Below are 17929 nucleotides of genomic sequence, written 5' to 3' on the forward strand. Positions count from 1 at the left end.
TGGGTAATATGCTCATTTTAACTATGTTGATTCTTCTAGTCCATGAACGTGGAATATTTTTCCATTTCATTTTGTCTTTTTCAATTTCTTTTAATAATTCTTTGTAGTTTTCAGTATATAGATTCTTCACATCCTTTGTTAAGTTTATTCCTAGGTATTTTTCGTTATTGTTGCAATTGTGAAAGGAATTGTTTTTTTCAATTCATTTTCTGAAGTTTTACTGTTGGCATATAAGAAAGCAATAGACTTTTGTATATTGATTTTGTATCCTGTGACTTTACTGTATTTGTTTATTGTTTCTAATAGTTTTTTGGTATAGTCTTTGGGGTTTTCTATATACAGAATCATGTCATCTTCAAAATGTGATACTTTTACTTCTTCTTTCCCAATATGGATGCCTTTTATTTTTTCTCTTGCCTGATGCTCTGGCTAAAACTTCCAGAACTATATTAAAGTGGAGAGTGGGCAGCCTTGCCTTATTCCTGATTTTAGAGGAAAAGCCTTCATTTTTCACCATTTAGTATGATATTAGCTGACGGTTTGTCACATATGGCCTTTATTATGTTGAGGTACTTTCGTTCTATACCCATTTTATTGAGTGTTTTAAACATAAATGAATGTTGTATCTTATCAAATGCCTTTTCTGCATCTATTGATAGGATCATATGTTTTTTGTTTTTTGTTTTGTGGATGTGGTGTATTATGTTGATCAATTTACATGTGTTGAGTCATCCTTGTGCTCCTGGATTGAGTCCCACTTATCGTGATGTATAATTTTTTTCGTGTGTTATTGTATTTGATTTGCTATAATTTTGTTTAGAATTTCTGCATCTGCAGTCATTAGAGATATTGGTCTGTAGTTTTCTTTTTTGTGTTGTCCGTGTCAGGTTTTGGTATCAGGGTTATGCTGGCCTCATGAAATGTGTTAGAGTATTGCTTCTTCTGTTTCTTGGAAGACTTTGAGAGGATACGTACCAAATTTTCTTTGAATATTTGGTAGAATTCACTAGTGTAGCTGTCTGGTCCTGGCTTTTTGTTTTGGGAGAAGTGTTTGATAGTTGTTTCTATTTCCTCCCTGCTCATAGGTCTATTTAGGTTCTCCACTTCTTCGTGGCTCAGGCTAGGAAGATTGTGTAGTTCTAGGAACTGACCAGTTCTCGGCTCCCTTTTAAGGGGGGCATTTTGTCATAGTCACTACCCCAAATATCAGCCATACCACAGTTTGGGGGGCTTAGGGTGGGATTGGTAATGAGACCAAGCTGTCCTCTCTTTACAATGAGCGCAGGAAAGGGGACATGGCCTTTTATAGCATCTGCTCCAGAAAAGCAGCTTCCCGGACAGCCAATCTTTTATCAGCATACCCATGGCTACCGGAGGAGCGGTGACTCATGGTCAGAATTCGACCTCAAGCCCCACCAAGATGCTCACTCAACCACGGGAAGCCTGGGTGAGACCAGAGTAAATGGACACACATGTGCATATTGTATTTAGAGTTGCCAACTCTAGTGGTAACTGTCCTGTGACCTGACTACCAGGAAGCACTGCCTCGGTTCCCTCGCCCCCTAATCCTTTAGAGACTTTGCTAATCAGAGTGAACACTCTCCAACAGGCCTGACCATCCGACCATCTGTCTATCACTTGGATGCCAACTCTTCTGCCCAAAGGCACAAGGGTTCAGGTGTATCTTCTGAGAACTTATCCGTTTGTAATAGGTTTCACAGCAGAGTGACCACTCCCTGTGTGCTGCGGCTTTCGACATATTGTGTTGACCTGCGCCCCTGGCTGTGTGTTCAGTGACTCTCTACAGTGGTCGGCAAACTGTGGCTCGCGAGCCACATGCGGCTCTTCCACAAAATACTACCTGTGGGCGCTACCTCGATAAGGAATGTACCTACATATATAGTTTAAGTTTAAAAAATTTGGCTCTCAAAAGAAATTTCAATCGTTGTCCTGTTGATATTTGGCTCTGTTGACTCAGGAGTTTGCCGACCACTGCTCTAGGGTAAAGATTGCTGTCACTCTAGGCCTCTGGGGGTCTGCCCACGTTGCTGGCATGCAGAGTCCCTCTGATTCCCTCTCACAGGAAGAGTACATGCTTGCCACGTTCTCACTGTCTCCAGGCATTGCTCTGACCTCTTTATTTGTATCAACACCTTTAGTGTTCACAGAAACTGGATGAGGGTGGGTACTAGTACCTCCATGGTACGGAGAAGGAAACTGAGGTTTGTGCAGAGAGAACAAGTCTCACCTAAGGTCGCACAGCTGGTAAGAGGCAGCGCCCGTTTTCCAGTCCACGGCCGGGGGGATGGAGCCTGCACCCCACCGCTGGGCCGTGCTGCCCCCCAGTGGGAGTGGAGAGATGGCGCTGGGCCTCTGTCCGAAGGAGGGACCTCTGTTCAGAGGAGGGGGCCTCTGCCTGACAGAGGGACCTCATCTGGGGGACAGCTCCTCTGTGGCTCAGACACCCCATCTTGTGAGAAGAAATATCTGAATGCTACACAATAATATAAAAAGCCCACTCCCCAGCCATCTCGGATGAACAGAGTTGGCTGACAAGGCTGCCTTCCCCTGTGTACTGAGGGGAGGCTGCTGAGATGGAAGCAGGCCATGCATTTTGAGGTCATTTTCACCCTGGAAGAGCAGTAGAACCCAAAGGGCTGAATTCTGTTAAAGCAATCAGCTGAAGTTTTCCGGTGGTGGCCATTTCAGGACCTCTGGTCCACTTTATGGGCCCGACGGCTGGCAGAGCACTGACCGCCTTCCTCACTGTTCTGCATTTGAGACCCATTTCGAACGGTAGTTTAATACAGACTTTTCCTTTATGGTTCACGTAGGGAGCCCACTGGGCTCTACTGTGTGTTCAACAAATGCGTGCAGTGGGGAAGGGGTATCTAAGGCGTGTGAGGCTCTATACTTTAAATACCCCAAGGCCCTTGGCAACGTCAGGAACAAGCAGCCTGATAAATTCTAGTTTAAAAAGTGCCCTAATGCTTGAGCTGTAAAACGTCCAGGTGCTATGATGTCTGGTTTCTTGATGTGTGTGGGCCGTGTATTATCCTGGCATTCATGTCCCTGCCCATTACCATTCAGTTTTCTACGGACAAGCACATTCACAACCGCTGATCCTTAGCCGCTTTGGGATACAGCGGTCTCCCAGTGAGGACGTGAGGCAGACAGGAACTGCAGGCAGGCTTTATGATGGCAGAGAAAACTGCAGCTCAGACCTCCTCCACCAAAACCATACTCAGGCTGAATCAGGACTGCTAACTTCCGAGTTCATTGTTCACTCACAGTAGAAGCTAATATTCTGTGAGTGCTGGTAATGAGTAAGTCATTGGTCTCAGTGCTTTGCCTGCATTTTCTCATCTGATCCTCATAACCACCTGGTGAGGTGCTTTTGTTATCCCCATTGTACGGATGGGCAAAATTGAAGCTCACAGGAATTAGATTACTGGTCTAGGGTGGCACAGCTGGTAAGTCATGGAGTGTGAATTTGGACGCAGATCTGTCTGACCATTAGAACCCAAACTTCCTTAACCCTTACACTGTGCTCCACCATCCCCTCTCCCCCAGTTAATTCCCATTCTGACATAGCCCCATCTTTACCAAGCCTTTGTAGGGCAAGATCCAAGAAGTGTTTTCGATGGATTTCTGTTCTATGTAAATGGCTTCTCCTGGAGGCGTGAGTAGGAGGAAGGGTAGTTAAAGAGGTAAATGATGTCGTTCTGGGCATTGTCTCACCTAAGAGCAGGGTTCTCAGCCTTAGCACTACTGACGTTTGGGTCAGATAATTCTATCTGGTGGGGACTGTCCCATGCAGTGAAGGATGCTGAGGAGTACCCCTGGTCCAAGCTCACGAGGTGCCAGTAATCCTCCCCCGTCTTCCCAGTTGTGAACATCAAAAATGTCTCCAGACATTGTCAAGTGTCCTCTGAGGGGCAGAATCACCCCTTGCTGAGTATCACTATTCTAGAGAATAATTATTATATTCTTCCCCAACTCATTGGTGCAAAGATGGGGTGTTTGTGTTATTTTCATGGGATGCAGCCTGGCCTGGGCGTCCGAGTCTCTGTCTTGGCACTGTTTTTGAGCCTCTCCTCTGCGTTCTGCAAGATCTGGACCTAATTTCCTGGTCCTTCCCTTCAGGGAGCTAGAGGTCCAAATGGGGAAATGGGTAGAAATGAGCAAAAACACAAAACAAACAACCAACCAAAAAACAGTGGGAGCGGCATATACTAAGTAACAATTCAGGATCTCTGTAGACTTCTTGTGGGCTTCCAGGAGGAGGGGGCCTGGAGCTGGGCCTGTCTGCAATCATTTGTCTTGTTCTTTCCAGGGCCAGGCATCGCATTTGTGGTTTACCCAGAAGCCTTAACCAGGCTGCCCCTCTCTCCATTCTGGGCCATCATCTTTTTCCTGATGCTCCTCACTCTGGGACTTGACACTATGGTGAGCCCGACCCCTTCCATCCCTGGCCCAGGCTGCTTCTGAAGACCCCCTTCTCCCGGGTGCTACATCCAGCCTGCAGTGGGGGCTGGGCTTCAGCGGCACCTGCGTTTTCCCCTTGAGCAGTGTAGAGATGTGAGGTACCTGTCCGGGGCTCAGGAGGACCTTGTATCTGTGGGTGACTCAGGTGATGGTGCCAAAGAGGGGTCCTCTCTTCCTTTATTCCTTGCTCCACTTCCTGTGCAAGTTCTAGCCCATGAATTTTCCGCTTTGGTGTCATTTTTGGCAAAGCAAATTCGGTGGGGCTGGATAAGGGAGAATACGATGGAGTCAGTTTCTGGGAAATTGCTGAGAGGCTTAGACCAGGACAGATCATGCTGACAGGAGCGTAGGGGTTAGTACTCCGGTGCAGAGACGGTGTTTCCTCAAGCAGAAGACCGAATGCAGGTAAACTGGGGGAGAGGAATTTCCATCTCCTGAACACAAAGTGAAGCTTCAGGTATCCTGACGGGGAGGATGAGTGCAGGCTCTAGGGGGCTGGCGACACAGTTTCTAAGACTCAGATCCAGCTTGGAGTCCCCTCACTGGCCTTGTGGGCTGGACCTCAGCATGAGCTCGTAGGCCCCTCGAGGGAGTGCCATCCTGAAGACCAAGCTTCGTACCGATACCGCTTTCCCTGGCGGGAAACAGAGGGCTTCTGGGAGCCTCCCGGTGGTGTGGTCTGTCTCAGACGCCCTCTCCCTGGCACCATTCCAGTTTGCCACCATTGAGACCATAGTGACCTCCATCTCAGACGAGTTCCCCAAGTACCTGCGCACACACAAGCCGGTCTTTACTCTGGGGTGCTGCGTTTGTTTCTTCATCATGGGCTTTCCAATGATCACTCAGGTAAGTTGGGTTGGGGCAGAGGGGGACCCGATGGCTACTTACCCTTCAACCCCTTGCTCTCAGACCTCCTCACAACAGCCAAGTCACCGCCACTTCCGTGTGCATGGCACCAGTCCATTAGGGACTCTGACCACAGAGGGAAATATGTCACCTTGGCTACTAGTGGTACTTCCAGTGTCTTCGTAATTGAGATGTTGCCTTTCTGAGCCAACGAGGCAGGTGTGTCCTACTTTCAGAGAACAGGAAAATCCAAATGTAATGACCAGAGAAATTTCCAGTTGCTTGTTCATTATAAACAAGAGCTCATCACCGTTTGAGTTCCTTTGAGTCCTGAGTGTCTTGGTAAATCGAGTGTTAGCTCACTCAGTATATGGACTGCTTTTGCTCTCTGCATGACCTTGAGCAAGTCGTCCTTTGGGCTTTAGTTTCTTCATCTGTAGAATGAACTAGTCCTTCAGCCTCACTGGTTGTAGAGGGACTCACAGAGTGAAGTAAAGACGCAGGGTGATGCATGGGGAACGCCCAGAAACACCTCGAGGTCATAGGAAGGTCAATCAAACGCAACAGGGGTACAAATGATCACCTATTGCTTAAGGCTAAAAGCAAAGCAATTTGGCTGCTCTCACTGACACATCTTTAGATGCTGGTCTTTGCCTTTTAAGAGTAAGATGTTAGGTCATTTTCTGTGCTCCTGTTGATTGGCTCAGAGTCTCGTGAGGGACTGCTTTGCTAACGCGGCAAGCCCCCAGCTGCATACTGGGTCGGCTGTGGGAGGGCAGACCCTTTGACTCCTGTCCGCACCTGACTCTCCTCTCCTGTCAGAGGGAGAGCCCAGAGCCAGGCCCGTTGGTCTCCATTGTTTCTCGTCCCCTAGGGTGGGATCTACATGTTCCAGCTTGTGGACACATACGCCGCCTCCTACGCCCTCGTCATCATCGCCATTTTTGAGCTCGTGGGGATCTCCTACGTGTACGGTAAGGGAACGGCCGTGCCTGCCACCGCGGTAGGGCCTGGTGTCAGTAAGCGGATTTCCTGTATTTAGTAAGACAATGAAAGGGCCGAGTTCCTGCCACTGAGAAAACATCAGAGAGCGGTGCCTTTATTTCCCAGCTTGCCTCAGGACCACTGCGATGCCGACGTAACAGAAACAGCATTGACTTCCATCCCAGAGGGTCTCATGTCCAGAGGCCACCCACTGCAGGTGTTGATAACACGAAAGGAGAGACACAAACTACCAGCCAAGGACGGTCAGGCCTGCTGCTCATAGCATGTACTTCCTGCCTGTGGACACAGGAAGGGGCCCAGAGCCTCCTCACCGCGTGGATGGACCTCCCCAGAAAGGCCCTAGGAGCTCACGGGGGCCTCAGTAAACCAGAGAGGACTCGGAGAGAGGAGTGCTGTCCCTGAGACCGCACAGCGAGGAGAGGCACAGCAGTGTTCAACTCCTGGATCCTCACTGCTGGTCCAGCGCTCTCTGCACTGCACGGCGTTTGTGGCTGACCCCCTCAGGTCTCCCTACAGCAGAGCGGGGACTCACTGCAACACGAGGACTTTCAGAGTGAGCGGGAGAAGCTGCCGGCCGTGACTCCTCAACACTGTTCTCAGCACAGACCGCGAGGCGTGGTGACTTTCCGGGTCTAGCTTGGCATGGAATAGAAGTAAATGCCAGGCGCTGAGGGCTACAGATGGTCTCGGGGTCCGTTTTCTGTTGCTGGTGGCTCCATGGGACTCCTCATCATAAAACAAGGGACTGAGGTGAACTGTTCGGGTCCTCAAAGGAACACTACGTCGCTGCTTTCTACTCCAGCAAGAGGCTGTCTTCTCACCTCACAGCATCCTCCCCACTTTCACAGCACAGAGCATACATCGAGGAAACAGGACCAGGAGGAGAAGTCTGGGCTGGGGGGAGGGGTCCTGGCCAGGTGAGGGCAGCTAGGCCAGGTGGCACACCGGGCGATGGCACAGGGGCAGAGATGACAAGTGAGGCTGGAAGAGGCGCCCCCGGGACTGAAGCCTCCACTCCCCCGGAGTCTAAGGACCTATAACTACAAGGGGGCCGAGCGAGCCCGGGAGCAGGAGGAGCAAGTGGCCAACACCTCAGGGAAGAAGGCCCGAGGGCGTGCAGGGGGTTATTCTCCACGGGAGAAGGCGAGGGGAAGTGGGGGTGCCTCTGCCCCCTTCACCTGCCGGCACCCACAGTCCGCATGGGTGGCCCCTGAGGAAGGAGGGGATGAGAGGCATTAAGCCGACAGGCAGCTGGTCCTCCTGTCAGAGATGCTGACTGTGAAGGCTCTTCCTAGTCACTCAGGTCCCCTCTGCTCAGCGAACCCACACTTCTGAGAAAGCTACATTTCTGATGAGTTCAGGGAACAATGCAAGAAATTGCGTGATTTGGAAACATTTCTCAACCTTTTTCTTTTAAGGAGTGGTTTAGAAACTGTCCTAAACCAAACGTGCAAGGGGAGGGCGGTTCTGTGTGGCCGTGAGAGCAAATGTCTCCTCTGCGTGTTACTGAAGTTCAGTCGATCAGTGACCAAGAAGACAGCGATCCTTTGAGTGCCAGCAAAAGGGGTGTAGCCACTTGGAGATCACGCTGGTTTTGGCCTGACATTATCATCTCGCACACACACAGAGCAAAGAGACACTGACTCACGGAGGATGTCCTTGGGCGGGTGGGGGATAGAGAAACCAATGTACAGTGACTCAGTGTGGGTCCCAAGGCTTTCATAATGCACTGTGCTTATTGACCACAATCTTAATTGGTTTTGCCAGAGTCGTTGCTCAGCACATAAGGCCACCTCCAAAAACCGCCACGCAGGTGAATAAGCCAGGCTTTGGCAGTGCTGAGAAACCCGGGCTGGCACTGAGCTTTTTAGATGGCACCATGGGATGATATTTTTGAACCTCATGTGGAGAGGATTTAATATCTATTTAACTGTCTATTATTTTCCTAATCTTCCTGGCAGCGAGTCATTTGTCTGATAGTGTCCTGCACAGTAGGGGTCATGTTGACAGCAGGCCGGGCCACCCGAGCCAGGGCACTGAGGGAAGGAAGGGCTCAGGGCCGCCCCCGCAGCGTCCCCCCCCCCCCCCCCCCCCCCGCACCTCACGCTTGATCTCCCCTTGTCTGTTCGCAGGCTTGCAGAGGTTCTGTGAAGACATAGAGATGATGATTGGATTTCAGCCAAACATCTTCTGGAAAGTCTGCTGGGCGTTTGTAACTCCAACCATTTTAACCGTAAGGATGGCATGCTTTCTTGGGCGGGTAGCACCTGGCATCTGCATGTGGCGCTTTATGTTTGAAGGGGGCTGGGCCTACATGTGAGCCTGGGAAGCTGAGAGGATGGCTGTTATCCTTGTCTCTCGGACGTGGGAAAGGGGTAAAGCAAGCGCATAAAGGTGCTCAGCCGTTGGTTGCTGAGCGAGGATCACGCAGCGTGGAGCAGCCTTCTGAAACATCTCCCGTGATATCAGCCTGCCTCACGCACCACTAGCAGATAACGATCACATTTCCTGCTGCTCACCGGTGGCCCCCGCTCTGTTCAGAGTGCTTTGTACATATCACCTGAGCTCTCCCCCTGCAGCAGCTCTGTGGGGTCGGCCTTATAATCAAATCCATTTTACAGATGAGGAAACTGACGCCCAGAGGTTCTGTGACTTGCCTGGGATGGTACAGCTCCTAATCAGCAACAGGCAGTCTGGCTGTGGAACGCTTGCTCCTAATCACTACTCAACACAGACACTCTACACCTAATCTAGCATAAACTAGGCTTTTACTGTTCATTTTTGTTGCTCTGAGAACTATTTTGTCATCCTCAAGTATGGTCATGACATTTTGAGATCATTTGACATTCATCTTCTTAAAGATCAGAGCCCTTCATGTATCAGTAAATCTGCATAGGGACTTACATGCACATGCTGTCACCTCTTTCACTGTGCCATAGGCTGCAGGCTTGGCCTCTATCCATTCTCCCAGCACAGTAATTGACGGAGACTTCGCCTTTCTCCAGCCTTCCTCCCTGGCCTGTGGTCCTGGGTGTCCTCCCTGCAAGGATGCAGGAAGCCAGATGTAGTTCCCCTTATCCCCAGCAGGTGGCAGTAGAAACCAGATTAAGATCCTGAATTTACTAGTCAGTACCGGCTTCTCTAAAAGAAAGACAAGACAGGATGGAAGTAAAAGTGTAAAGAAAATGTGTTTTCCTTCTTTCTTTTTAACTGCTGCAGAGTGAGTTTTATTCAAAACACCTCAACTTCTTTCTGAAAAGACAAGTTTACACAGAAAAGCCATGCAGCTCTGATCTCCCTCTGCAGGGACACAGGCTTGGTTCTGAGGCCCACAGCTCACATTTCAGAGGCTGTAGCTTGTCTGAAAAGTCCCATCAGATTTGGGGCACAGGAGTGGAAAAAAGTAAGATATACACCCCAGTCTCTTGAATTCAGGACTGAAATGTATACGAAGAACTCAGATTTACCGAGCTGGTGGGAAGAAAACTGGCGTTCTCCGTCTCTGCTGAGCTTGGCTTTGTTCCGTCACTACTGCATGTGACTGACTGTTGGGTGAAGTCAAAGTTAGAGTCTGTTCTAGAGTCTGTGTACCCTTCCCTCTGGTCCTGGAAGAGACTGAGCTTCAGAGAATGGATTATAGTCGGTATAAACATCGCATAACAGTCAGCACTGCCGCTGGCGGAGGTCTGGTAGGAGGCAGGCGCTTTAGGACCATTGTCTCTGAGGCTCCCGAGCCCTCTGCTCACCGGGTGGTTCTTTCCCTTTCGCAGTTCCCTGCACTGAGGCTCAGAGAGGCCGAGGTGCTTGTCCAGGACCACCCAGCCTGCGGGCGGCAGAGCGGAGGGTGGAACTCAGGCTGTCTAAGGCACTCTATCAGATGTCTAAAAACCCAGGGCTTTTTACTTTTTATTTTTTGAGTCCCTCAGTGATGCGGGGTTTTACTTGACCCCCATTACAAAACTCCCATGACAGGCCTGTGGAGAGGTCTCAGAAAATATCCTGAGCCAGTTCCCTTTTTGTGCTTGGAGCTGGGGACAAGCAGAAACGGCCAACTCCGTCACCATCGTGAACCGACGGGTCTCTCTCCTGGCCTTCTTGGCTGCCATCAGCAAAAGGTCCGGGTGGGCCTGACTCAGTGGCTAACTGATCCTCTCTCGTGGATAGGCCTACCTGAGGGCTGGGCGTCATCAACACCGACTTGGCTCACGGGCATCTATCGTGAGAACAGTTTGCACAGATTAAGTTAGATGGTGTATTTGTCCAGCTGAAAATGGGCATTGAAGGACCAAGCTGAACACTTTTTTTGTTGTTGTTTTTTGCCATTTGCCCTTCTATAAAATGGATATTTGTAGTGTGCTGGAACAACCCCAGATTATGGGTTTAAATGACTTTGAAACCCCCTGAAATAAAATGGATCATTTTTATATGTGCCTTCATGGTTTTATAGGGCTATAAATACATTCCATGCAATTATTGTATATAGATGTAGTCAGATCACGTTACTGAATTATGCACACACATAAGCAGATGTATTGCTATTTATGTACTGAACGAAATGGAGCAACTTACCATAAATACATGAGGCCATGCTTCTGATAGACTGGTTAATAAAGCTAATAACTTGAGGGGCAAATGTTTAAGTAGGGGCCTAGAGTAAGGCACCTCTTTCCATAAGAGCAGTTTTTTTCAACAGTCGTCTCAGGCTTGTGTTGCTTCGAATTGATGTATTGCGTCATTATTGCACTGACACACTCCCTCGCCCCCACAGTCTGGGCTTGGCGGCAATAATACAGATGCCTTCCCTTTGTATGGCGCTTCACACTTCCCCCAAACACTTCCATATTATTATCTTTCCTGACGTAATTTGCTCCAGTCATTTTTGGGCAGATATTTTACTACTTAAGAGAGAGCCAGAAAGGTGGGCGGAAGGAGGAACTCATGTCGTTCCTGTTAGGTACCTTCCAGGCCAATGTGCCGTAGGCAGGGCAACTCCGGGGAAGAACACGGTTTCTCAGGGCAGTGCCGCCAAGGCGTGGCCAGAGCGGAGGAACCTCTGTCCTGTCTCTGTCGGTGCCTCCCTTCTGGCGCACGTCTAGCCCCGCCCCTCCCCCCCCCCCCCCCCGTTTCTGTTCTGCCCCACGAACCACGTGGTCAGAGGGTCCTCGCCGCCTCTGCCAGCCAGCATGTGCAGGGGTGGGAGATGAGGGGGAGGAGGAAGTCATGACCTCTCTTAAGCTTGAGGGGGGACTCAGCAGTAAATGCCAGACTGTTGTTCCCAGAAAACTCCTGCGTGGTCCACAAGGTGTGAAATGGATCTGTTTGAGAGCAGAGACAGAGAGGTCCCTCAGTGAGTCAGTGGTGGAGCCACGATTAGCCTCTTGGTCTCCAGGCTCTCAGCCCACCATTCGGTGACGAGGCCCTTCTCCTTGAGTGACTCTAACGAGGGCTGTGCGTCTGTTGTCTCGGGCCTACCACTCGTTATAGGACGCAGGTCCCAGCTCGGTCCCTGCGTGGGCACTGCTCCGGGTCTCACTGGGCCAGCTTTGTCGTCAGGCCGGTCCCCATCCAAGGAGAAGGAGTAGATTCAATTCACTTTTTAAAAATGACGTAAGGGATTTATTTCATGTAACAAAAGCTGCTGATCCATCAGAGAGTACGACAACCCCTTGGAAGCACCCAGCGCCCCCCTCCCAGCCCCGCCCTTCAGTCACCTGGCGTGCGTCCTCTACGCCGGTCCTCTCGGCCTGTCTGCCTGTGCACACCTGCAGGTGTGTCGCTCCGTTCCCGTGGGATGCCACACGCAGGGTCAGCAGCCGGGCGTGTGTGTTGGCGTCAGTCACCTCTTTGAAATTCAGTTTCTTCCTTTGGAAAGTGGACGGCTCCTACTTCCCTTCCAGGGTCATTACGGGTGTAAAGGGAGATAAGAGATGTGAAGCATCAAACACAGAGCAGGGTTCAGTACAGGCTGTGGAGAGAAGAAGGACACTTCCCCAGCCTGACACGTGTGCTTCTCTTTTCTTCCTAGTTTATCCTGTGCTTCAGCTTTTACCAGTGGGAGCCCATGACCTACGGCTCTTACCGCTACCCTAACTGGTCCATGGTGCTCGGATGGCTAATGCTCGCCTGCTCCGTTATCTGGATCCCAGTTATGTTTGTGATAAAAATGTATCTGGCTCCTGGCAGGTTTATTGAGGTAAGTCTGTCGGCTCCTTTCCCCTGCCGTCCCCTCCCAAGGGAGGAGCTCTGAGAGCCCCTGTGCATTAAGAAACAAAAGATTTGGCAAACGTATTTCAGAGGGAGACTTGGTGATTAAGTGATTACAGTTGCCACCGTTTCTATTAAACCCATTTTTATTATGTATTATTCCCCTAATGGAGGCGCCGAGCCAATCCGCAGGCTGCTGTTATTATGCTATTCCTCAGGGCGGTGACAGCTCCGGGGAATGAGTGATGGAAGTGCCTCCTCTTTCCTGGAGTGTACTCCTCCTCTCCCCTCACCCACGGTTTACATCCCAGGGTTTGGATCTTAACCACACATCAGATTCCGCCCTTCCTGATGTTCCTCTCTGTTCCAGGCTCCTCCCTCCACACATCCATTATCATTACGTTCAAAATCACTACCTTTCTGATGTGCCTGTGTTAGGGATGGCCGAGGGGTCCCGGCTGATGAAAATGTCACCCTCCTGTAGAACGTAATGAAAGATCCAGCGCATGGCTGGCAGAGATGAGACTTATCTTTCTTTGTTGGTTAATCCATTGCTGGACCTATTTCTTCAATTACAATGCAAAAAAAAAAAAAAAAAAATTAAGAATAACCCCTACACGTTTACTCCAGAGTGGATGGGAAGGGGGGCTAACTGCCACTTGATGAGTCACTGTTCAAGTGTAGCCAGGCTTCTGTTATTTAGGACAAATCACTCCCTCGGATGTGTTAGGAGTGGATCAGCTCTGCCTCCCTCTGGAAGATCCCGAGGTCTGGCATTGTGGGCAGAGCCGTGCTACTCAGGGTTTGGCCCAGGGACCAAGCAGCATTGGCGCCACCTGGGAGCTTGTTGAAATGAAAACGATCAGACTGCAGCTTAACTCCACTGACCCAGAGCCTTGGGGAAGTGGGACCCTGGTGTCTGGAGTTTAACAAGCTTGCCGGGTGAGGCTAATACTCACTCACCTTTGAGGGGCATTGGATTAGACCCAGGTGCGGAAACAGCTGCTGACAGAGGGTAGGGCAGAACAGCTGTAGGGGCTGTGCTTTGGGTCAGCCAGGTTGAGCAAAGACAGAGAAGTCTCTGGAATGTCCCACGGAGGCTCGGGAGGGAGAAGCCAGATGGGAAGGAAGCCCATGAGTAAGTGTGTAGCCGGATGTCCACGTGCTGGGGGAAGCCTGTGTTTTCACTGGACTAAAGATGGAGATAGAGTTGGCAAAGGGAGATAGATGCAGGAGTCTTCTCACTGAGGCAGCACGCTCTGGTTTTTGTCCCCAGGAAATTCGATTCATTGTCCCCTTGAGGTGAGCTCCTGTGGCTTCCTTGACCCCCAGGGAGCTTGCTTGTGTCCCAGATGAGCCTCCTCACCACTGACCGTGAAATCTCTTTCCCTCTGAAGGAAAGCTGGTGTAGCCTCTGCTACTTTTGTGTCAGGTTGAAATTCTCTAAACCGATGAGCTGGCTCTATAAATTTATTACGGCCGGTTTGGGACACATAGGTTGCAAACTGGTGATTAAGGGGAGATTAAACTAACAGCTATAAGAAGCAGCTTCACTTTAATAGTTAATAAACATATAATTGTTCCCTTTTATGTAGTGAGAAATATGTTTTCTTTCCTCTTTCAAAAATATGTTTCAGTCAAATTATGTTTTCCCTAAGAAGTTCAGCTGAAGGATTAGAGACCTCCCCGTGGTTTTGAGCTTGCCGGCAAGAACCCGACCCTGCTAACCAAGTCAGAGCATATATTTTTCTCAACAGATAATTAAAATCTTTGCTCACTCTTGGCAATGTGTCTTTAGGGCTGGGATATTTTTTTTTCCCGACCATTTATATACTTTTGGGAAATATGCTAAACAAAACCCAATTATTTTGGTGCAGCAACCCACTGTTGAAACTACAGAGCAAGAGTAATTGAGCGCACATGTCCTTTGCATATTGCGCTTGGCAGTGGAGAGAGGAGCCTGCGGATTCTCTTCATTTGGAGGGGAAAATGTGTAATTAAAACCTGGGTCCTTTATCCTCTATTAATCTTGTGCAAGGCAAACCCTGAGCAACTGTACCATTGCTAGCAGAGTAAATAATTTCAAGTGAGCCAAAGTCTCCTCTTCCTGGTTAAGTAATGGCTGATCTTCCTAACTGCTTCCGCTGGTGGGAGAGCTCTTGGCTCAAGGGGGCGTCAGGCTAACGGGGTTGCACACGGTTTGGGGGACGGGAGGGTGGGGCCTCGGGGAGGAAGGCACACTACATCTGTGACCCTGTGTCTTTGGCTTCTTCGCAGAGGCTAAAGTTGGTGTGTTCGCCGCAGCCGGACTGGGGCCCATTCTTAGCTCAGCACCGCGGCGAGCGTTACAAGAACATGATCGACCCCCTGGGAACCTCCTCTCTAGGACTCAAACTGCCAGTGAAGGATTTGGAACTGGGCACCCAGTGCTAGTCTGACGGCCTGGGATGGCCCAGACTCAATCCTGTTTTTTCTCTGCCTCCCCCACAATGTCTTCCCCAGCTTTCTTCCCAGTTTCCTTTTTTTTTCTCCCCACATCTTGGTTCCTATCTGTGCATGAGAGTGGTTACGTAGGACATAGTGTCGCATGCCGTAGTGAAGAGCTAGACGGACCACCCGAAGCTCTGTCTGCCCGTGTCCCTGGTGTCAGTTCCCAGTCGGGGGGTCCCCTGAGCACGCGCTTTCCCCCACAGGAGCGGGATGCTTCCCAGTGAACTCGCACGGAGGTACGTGTGCTTGGGTCCACAGAAGGATGTCCACTGTGCGCTGTCATTGGTGGTGCCCGTTAGGCGTACACCGAGTGGCAGAATTACAGGGCGGTTGGTTTGGACTCGTGGGGGTAGTGGAGCTGAGCTGAGCAGTCTACTAGTGCTTTCATTTAGAGACAGAGCGATCGACGACCCAGACGGGCTGCCTTTGCAGGGCCAGCAGTGGTCAGGAAATGCTTCCGAGTAAGACAAGGCCTGTGCATTTGCCTATCACCCGGGTGGTTAAGTTCATGTTTCGGTTCACACTTGGGAACGTTTCTTTCATGGGGACCAACGGTCTCAAGGGTGCCAGGGACTCAGGAACTTGGCACACAGCGAATCTCGGTGAAGAGTTGGCTCTCTTCTGTCTGTTGTCTTTTCTTTTTTACAGAACCATATTTGTGAGTTCTTTAAGTCATTTCCTTCACCTCTGCACAAGAAGCCATCATATACTTTGTGCCTAATTCTGTATGTTCCTAGTAGAGCTCCATTCTAGTTTTTACATGATATTTAGCGCCATGGCTCAAGGTCATAGACCTGTGTTTCTTCTCTTCGAAATGTCTTTCTATAACCTGTAGACACCTTGCCTTTCAACCTCTGGGAAAACGCGACTTATCCTGGTTCTGTCTATATATTATGTATATAAGACACAAACTCTTAAAACACAGATAACTTCACAGTTTCTACTCTTTTAACTTTTTCATTCACAGTCATGCCAGTGGCGGTCATAGAGATATCGAGGAAATAGAGAGTTGAATAGAAAATAACCATAATATTCCCTGTGCCGGTAGTTCATTCGGTATTTACAGAAATTTCTGACAAACACAGCTTAGGTAAGTAGTGAGTGAGCCAATTAAGACTCTAGCTTTTAAGACTACATTTAGCTAATTCAATCGAAAGAGTTTCCAATCCCCAGTACTCCCAACTGCACCCTAACGAGAGTGAGTCACGTGTCTGCAGAGATGGGCGAAGCCGTGACCATTTTTATCTTCCTGTATCCTGAACATGAATAGATGAAAATTTTCAACTCTGGCATGTGCTCATGCAGTGTGTACTCATAGTGGTGTTTTCTGTCCTTAGAAATATCTTGTGAATCACTGTAGAGATGATGAGCTTAGAATAGACTAGTCCAGGTTTTTGTTTCCTTATGGTAATAATATCTAAGCCTAAAGTTGTTCTCTTTAGGGGGAGGCCATTTCAATCATTTTCTTATTTGTCTTCATATTACAGGGTTTCAGGCAAAGTTTTCAGTTCAGATCTTGTATATTGACATGACATTTTCATCCTGTTCAACAGCAACGAAATCCAACAACAGACCTTAATATAACATTTGTTTTAAAAAAAAAAAGACTTCATTTGTTTTTTTAAGAAAAGAGGCTCAACTCATTTTACCAAGCGCTCCCTTTTCTAGGGCAAAGGTCATTGCCATTTGCCAACACCGATGTGACTTTCCAGTTTTCAAGAGCAGCCGTGGCCACTTTTAGAAAAGGGAACAAAGATGGGTTTCGCACATTAGGTTTTCACCTCATTTGTCTGCAGTGCATGTGTGTTCGTCCCCTTCCTCGATCTCCATTTCCATCCAGCTCCCAAAGCTAGAGCTTCCCAGGACCTGTCTCAGAGACTAAACCCTGGGCTTCCCCTCAGCTTGGTGTCAGGAAGCTGAGCTGTGGCCTCACCTGTCCCAGTGTTTCCCGTAGTGACCTGTCTGCCATTAACTCTGGCATCCGCAGAAAAGCCATATTGAGGAGAAGCCCCCCACCCCACCCCACCGCAGCACATTTTGCACAGTGATATCAAAAATGAGCCTCTGCCATTGATACTGGGTGGGGTGGGAGAGGCAGGTTCCCAAATGATCCGCAGCCTTTCCAGTTTAAAAGTCAATGAAAAGAGCGAAAATGAATTAGCGTTCTCTCGTGGGACCTGTACGTGTGTGTCAGGACAAGTAGTTGGAAGATTTTCTCTCTCACTTCCTGGCTAAAGCTTGAGTCTGAAGCTGGATGCCAACCCAGTTTCCGCTAATTATTGCTATTGTGATGGAAAGAAGTGTGTGTGTGTGTGTGTGTGTGTGTGGGAAACCCCATGGATGCTGCCGGATTTGTTTTGAACAAACTGCAAGTGAACGTCACTGTGAGAACGGGGAGCTCCTTGCCAGACAGCGTATTTTGCAGCTGGGAGCAGCTGCACTGATGTGCATGATGACGATTTGTCCAGTTAAGACCCAGTAGTTGGTCCTGGAGCAGCTGGATTTCCCCCCCCCTGTTTTCCCTCCAGTTTCCAAGTTTTATATACCGTTTCCGTAAAGCCGAAAGGTTCTGGATTTATCTGGAAACGGTTACCTTGGTTTTAGTTTTGCCCATGTCTAGAGTTAGGTTCAGCTTGCAGGCTCTCTTAGCAGAGATGTGTTCAGGACCCGAGCTGTTCCAGTCGTCACGGCTCGCCCCTCCCGCAGACTTGACTGGGCACTAAGAGTGGTGAGATGTCTGCCTGTGGCCAGATGGGTGTTTCCATGGTATGTTAAAATGCACAGTCAGTTGGAAGAAAAAAAGTGTGAATGAATAAAAAGAAAATGAACAGTATCGTCATAAACTGGCACTTAAGAGTCTGTCTGAACACTGAGGGGAAAATGAGTTGTTGAGGAC

General features: G+C 49.3%; 1 protein-coding gene across 1 annotated transcript in view; it reads left to right on the top strand.

Annotated features, from left to right (window-relative positions):
• Positions 1–14976, top strand: part of SLC6A5 (solute carrier family 6 member 5) — a 51152-nt gene extending 36176 nt beyond the window's left edge. Inside the window, exons 11-16 of the mRNA XM_066253865.1 lie at positions 4337–4449; positions 5203–5334; positions 6209–6308; positions 8472–8572; positions 12365–12532; positions 14821–14976. Coding sequence (XP_066109962.1) covers positions 4337–4449; positions 5203–5334; positions 6209–6308; positions 8472–8572; positions 12365–12532; positions 14821–14976 — 770 coding nt within the window. The remainder of the gene's footprint in view (positions 1–4336; positions 4450–5202; positions 5335–6208; positions 6309–8471; positions 8573–12364; positions 12533–14820) is intronic.
• The last annotated feature ends 2953 nt before the right edge of the window (positions 14977–17929 follow it).

This window comes from Saccopteryx bilineata, chromosome 1, assembly GCF_036850765.1.
Source record: "Saccopteryx bilineata isolate mSacBil1 chromosome 1, mSacBil1_pri_phased_curated, whole genome shotgun sequence".
Lineage (NCBI taxonomy): Eukaryota > Metazoa > Chordata > Mammalia > Chiroptera > Emballonuridae > Saccopteryx > Saccopteryx bilineata.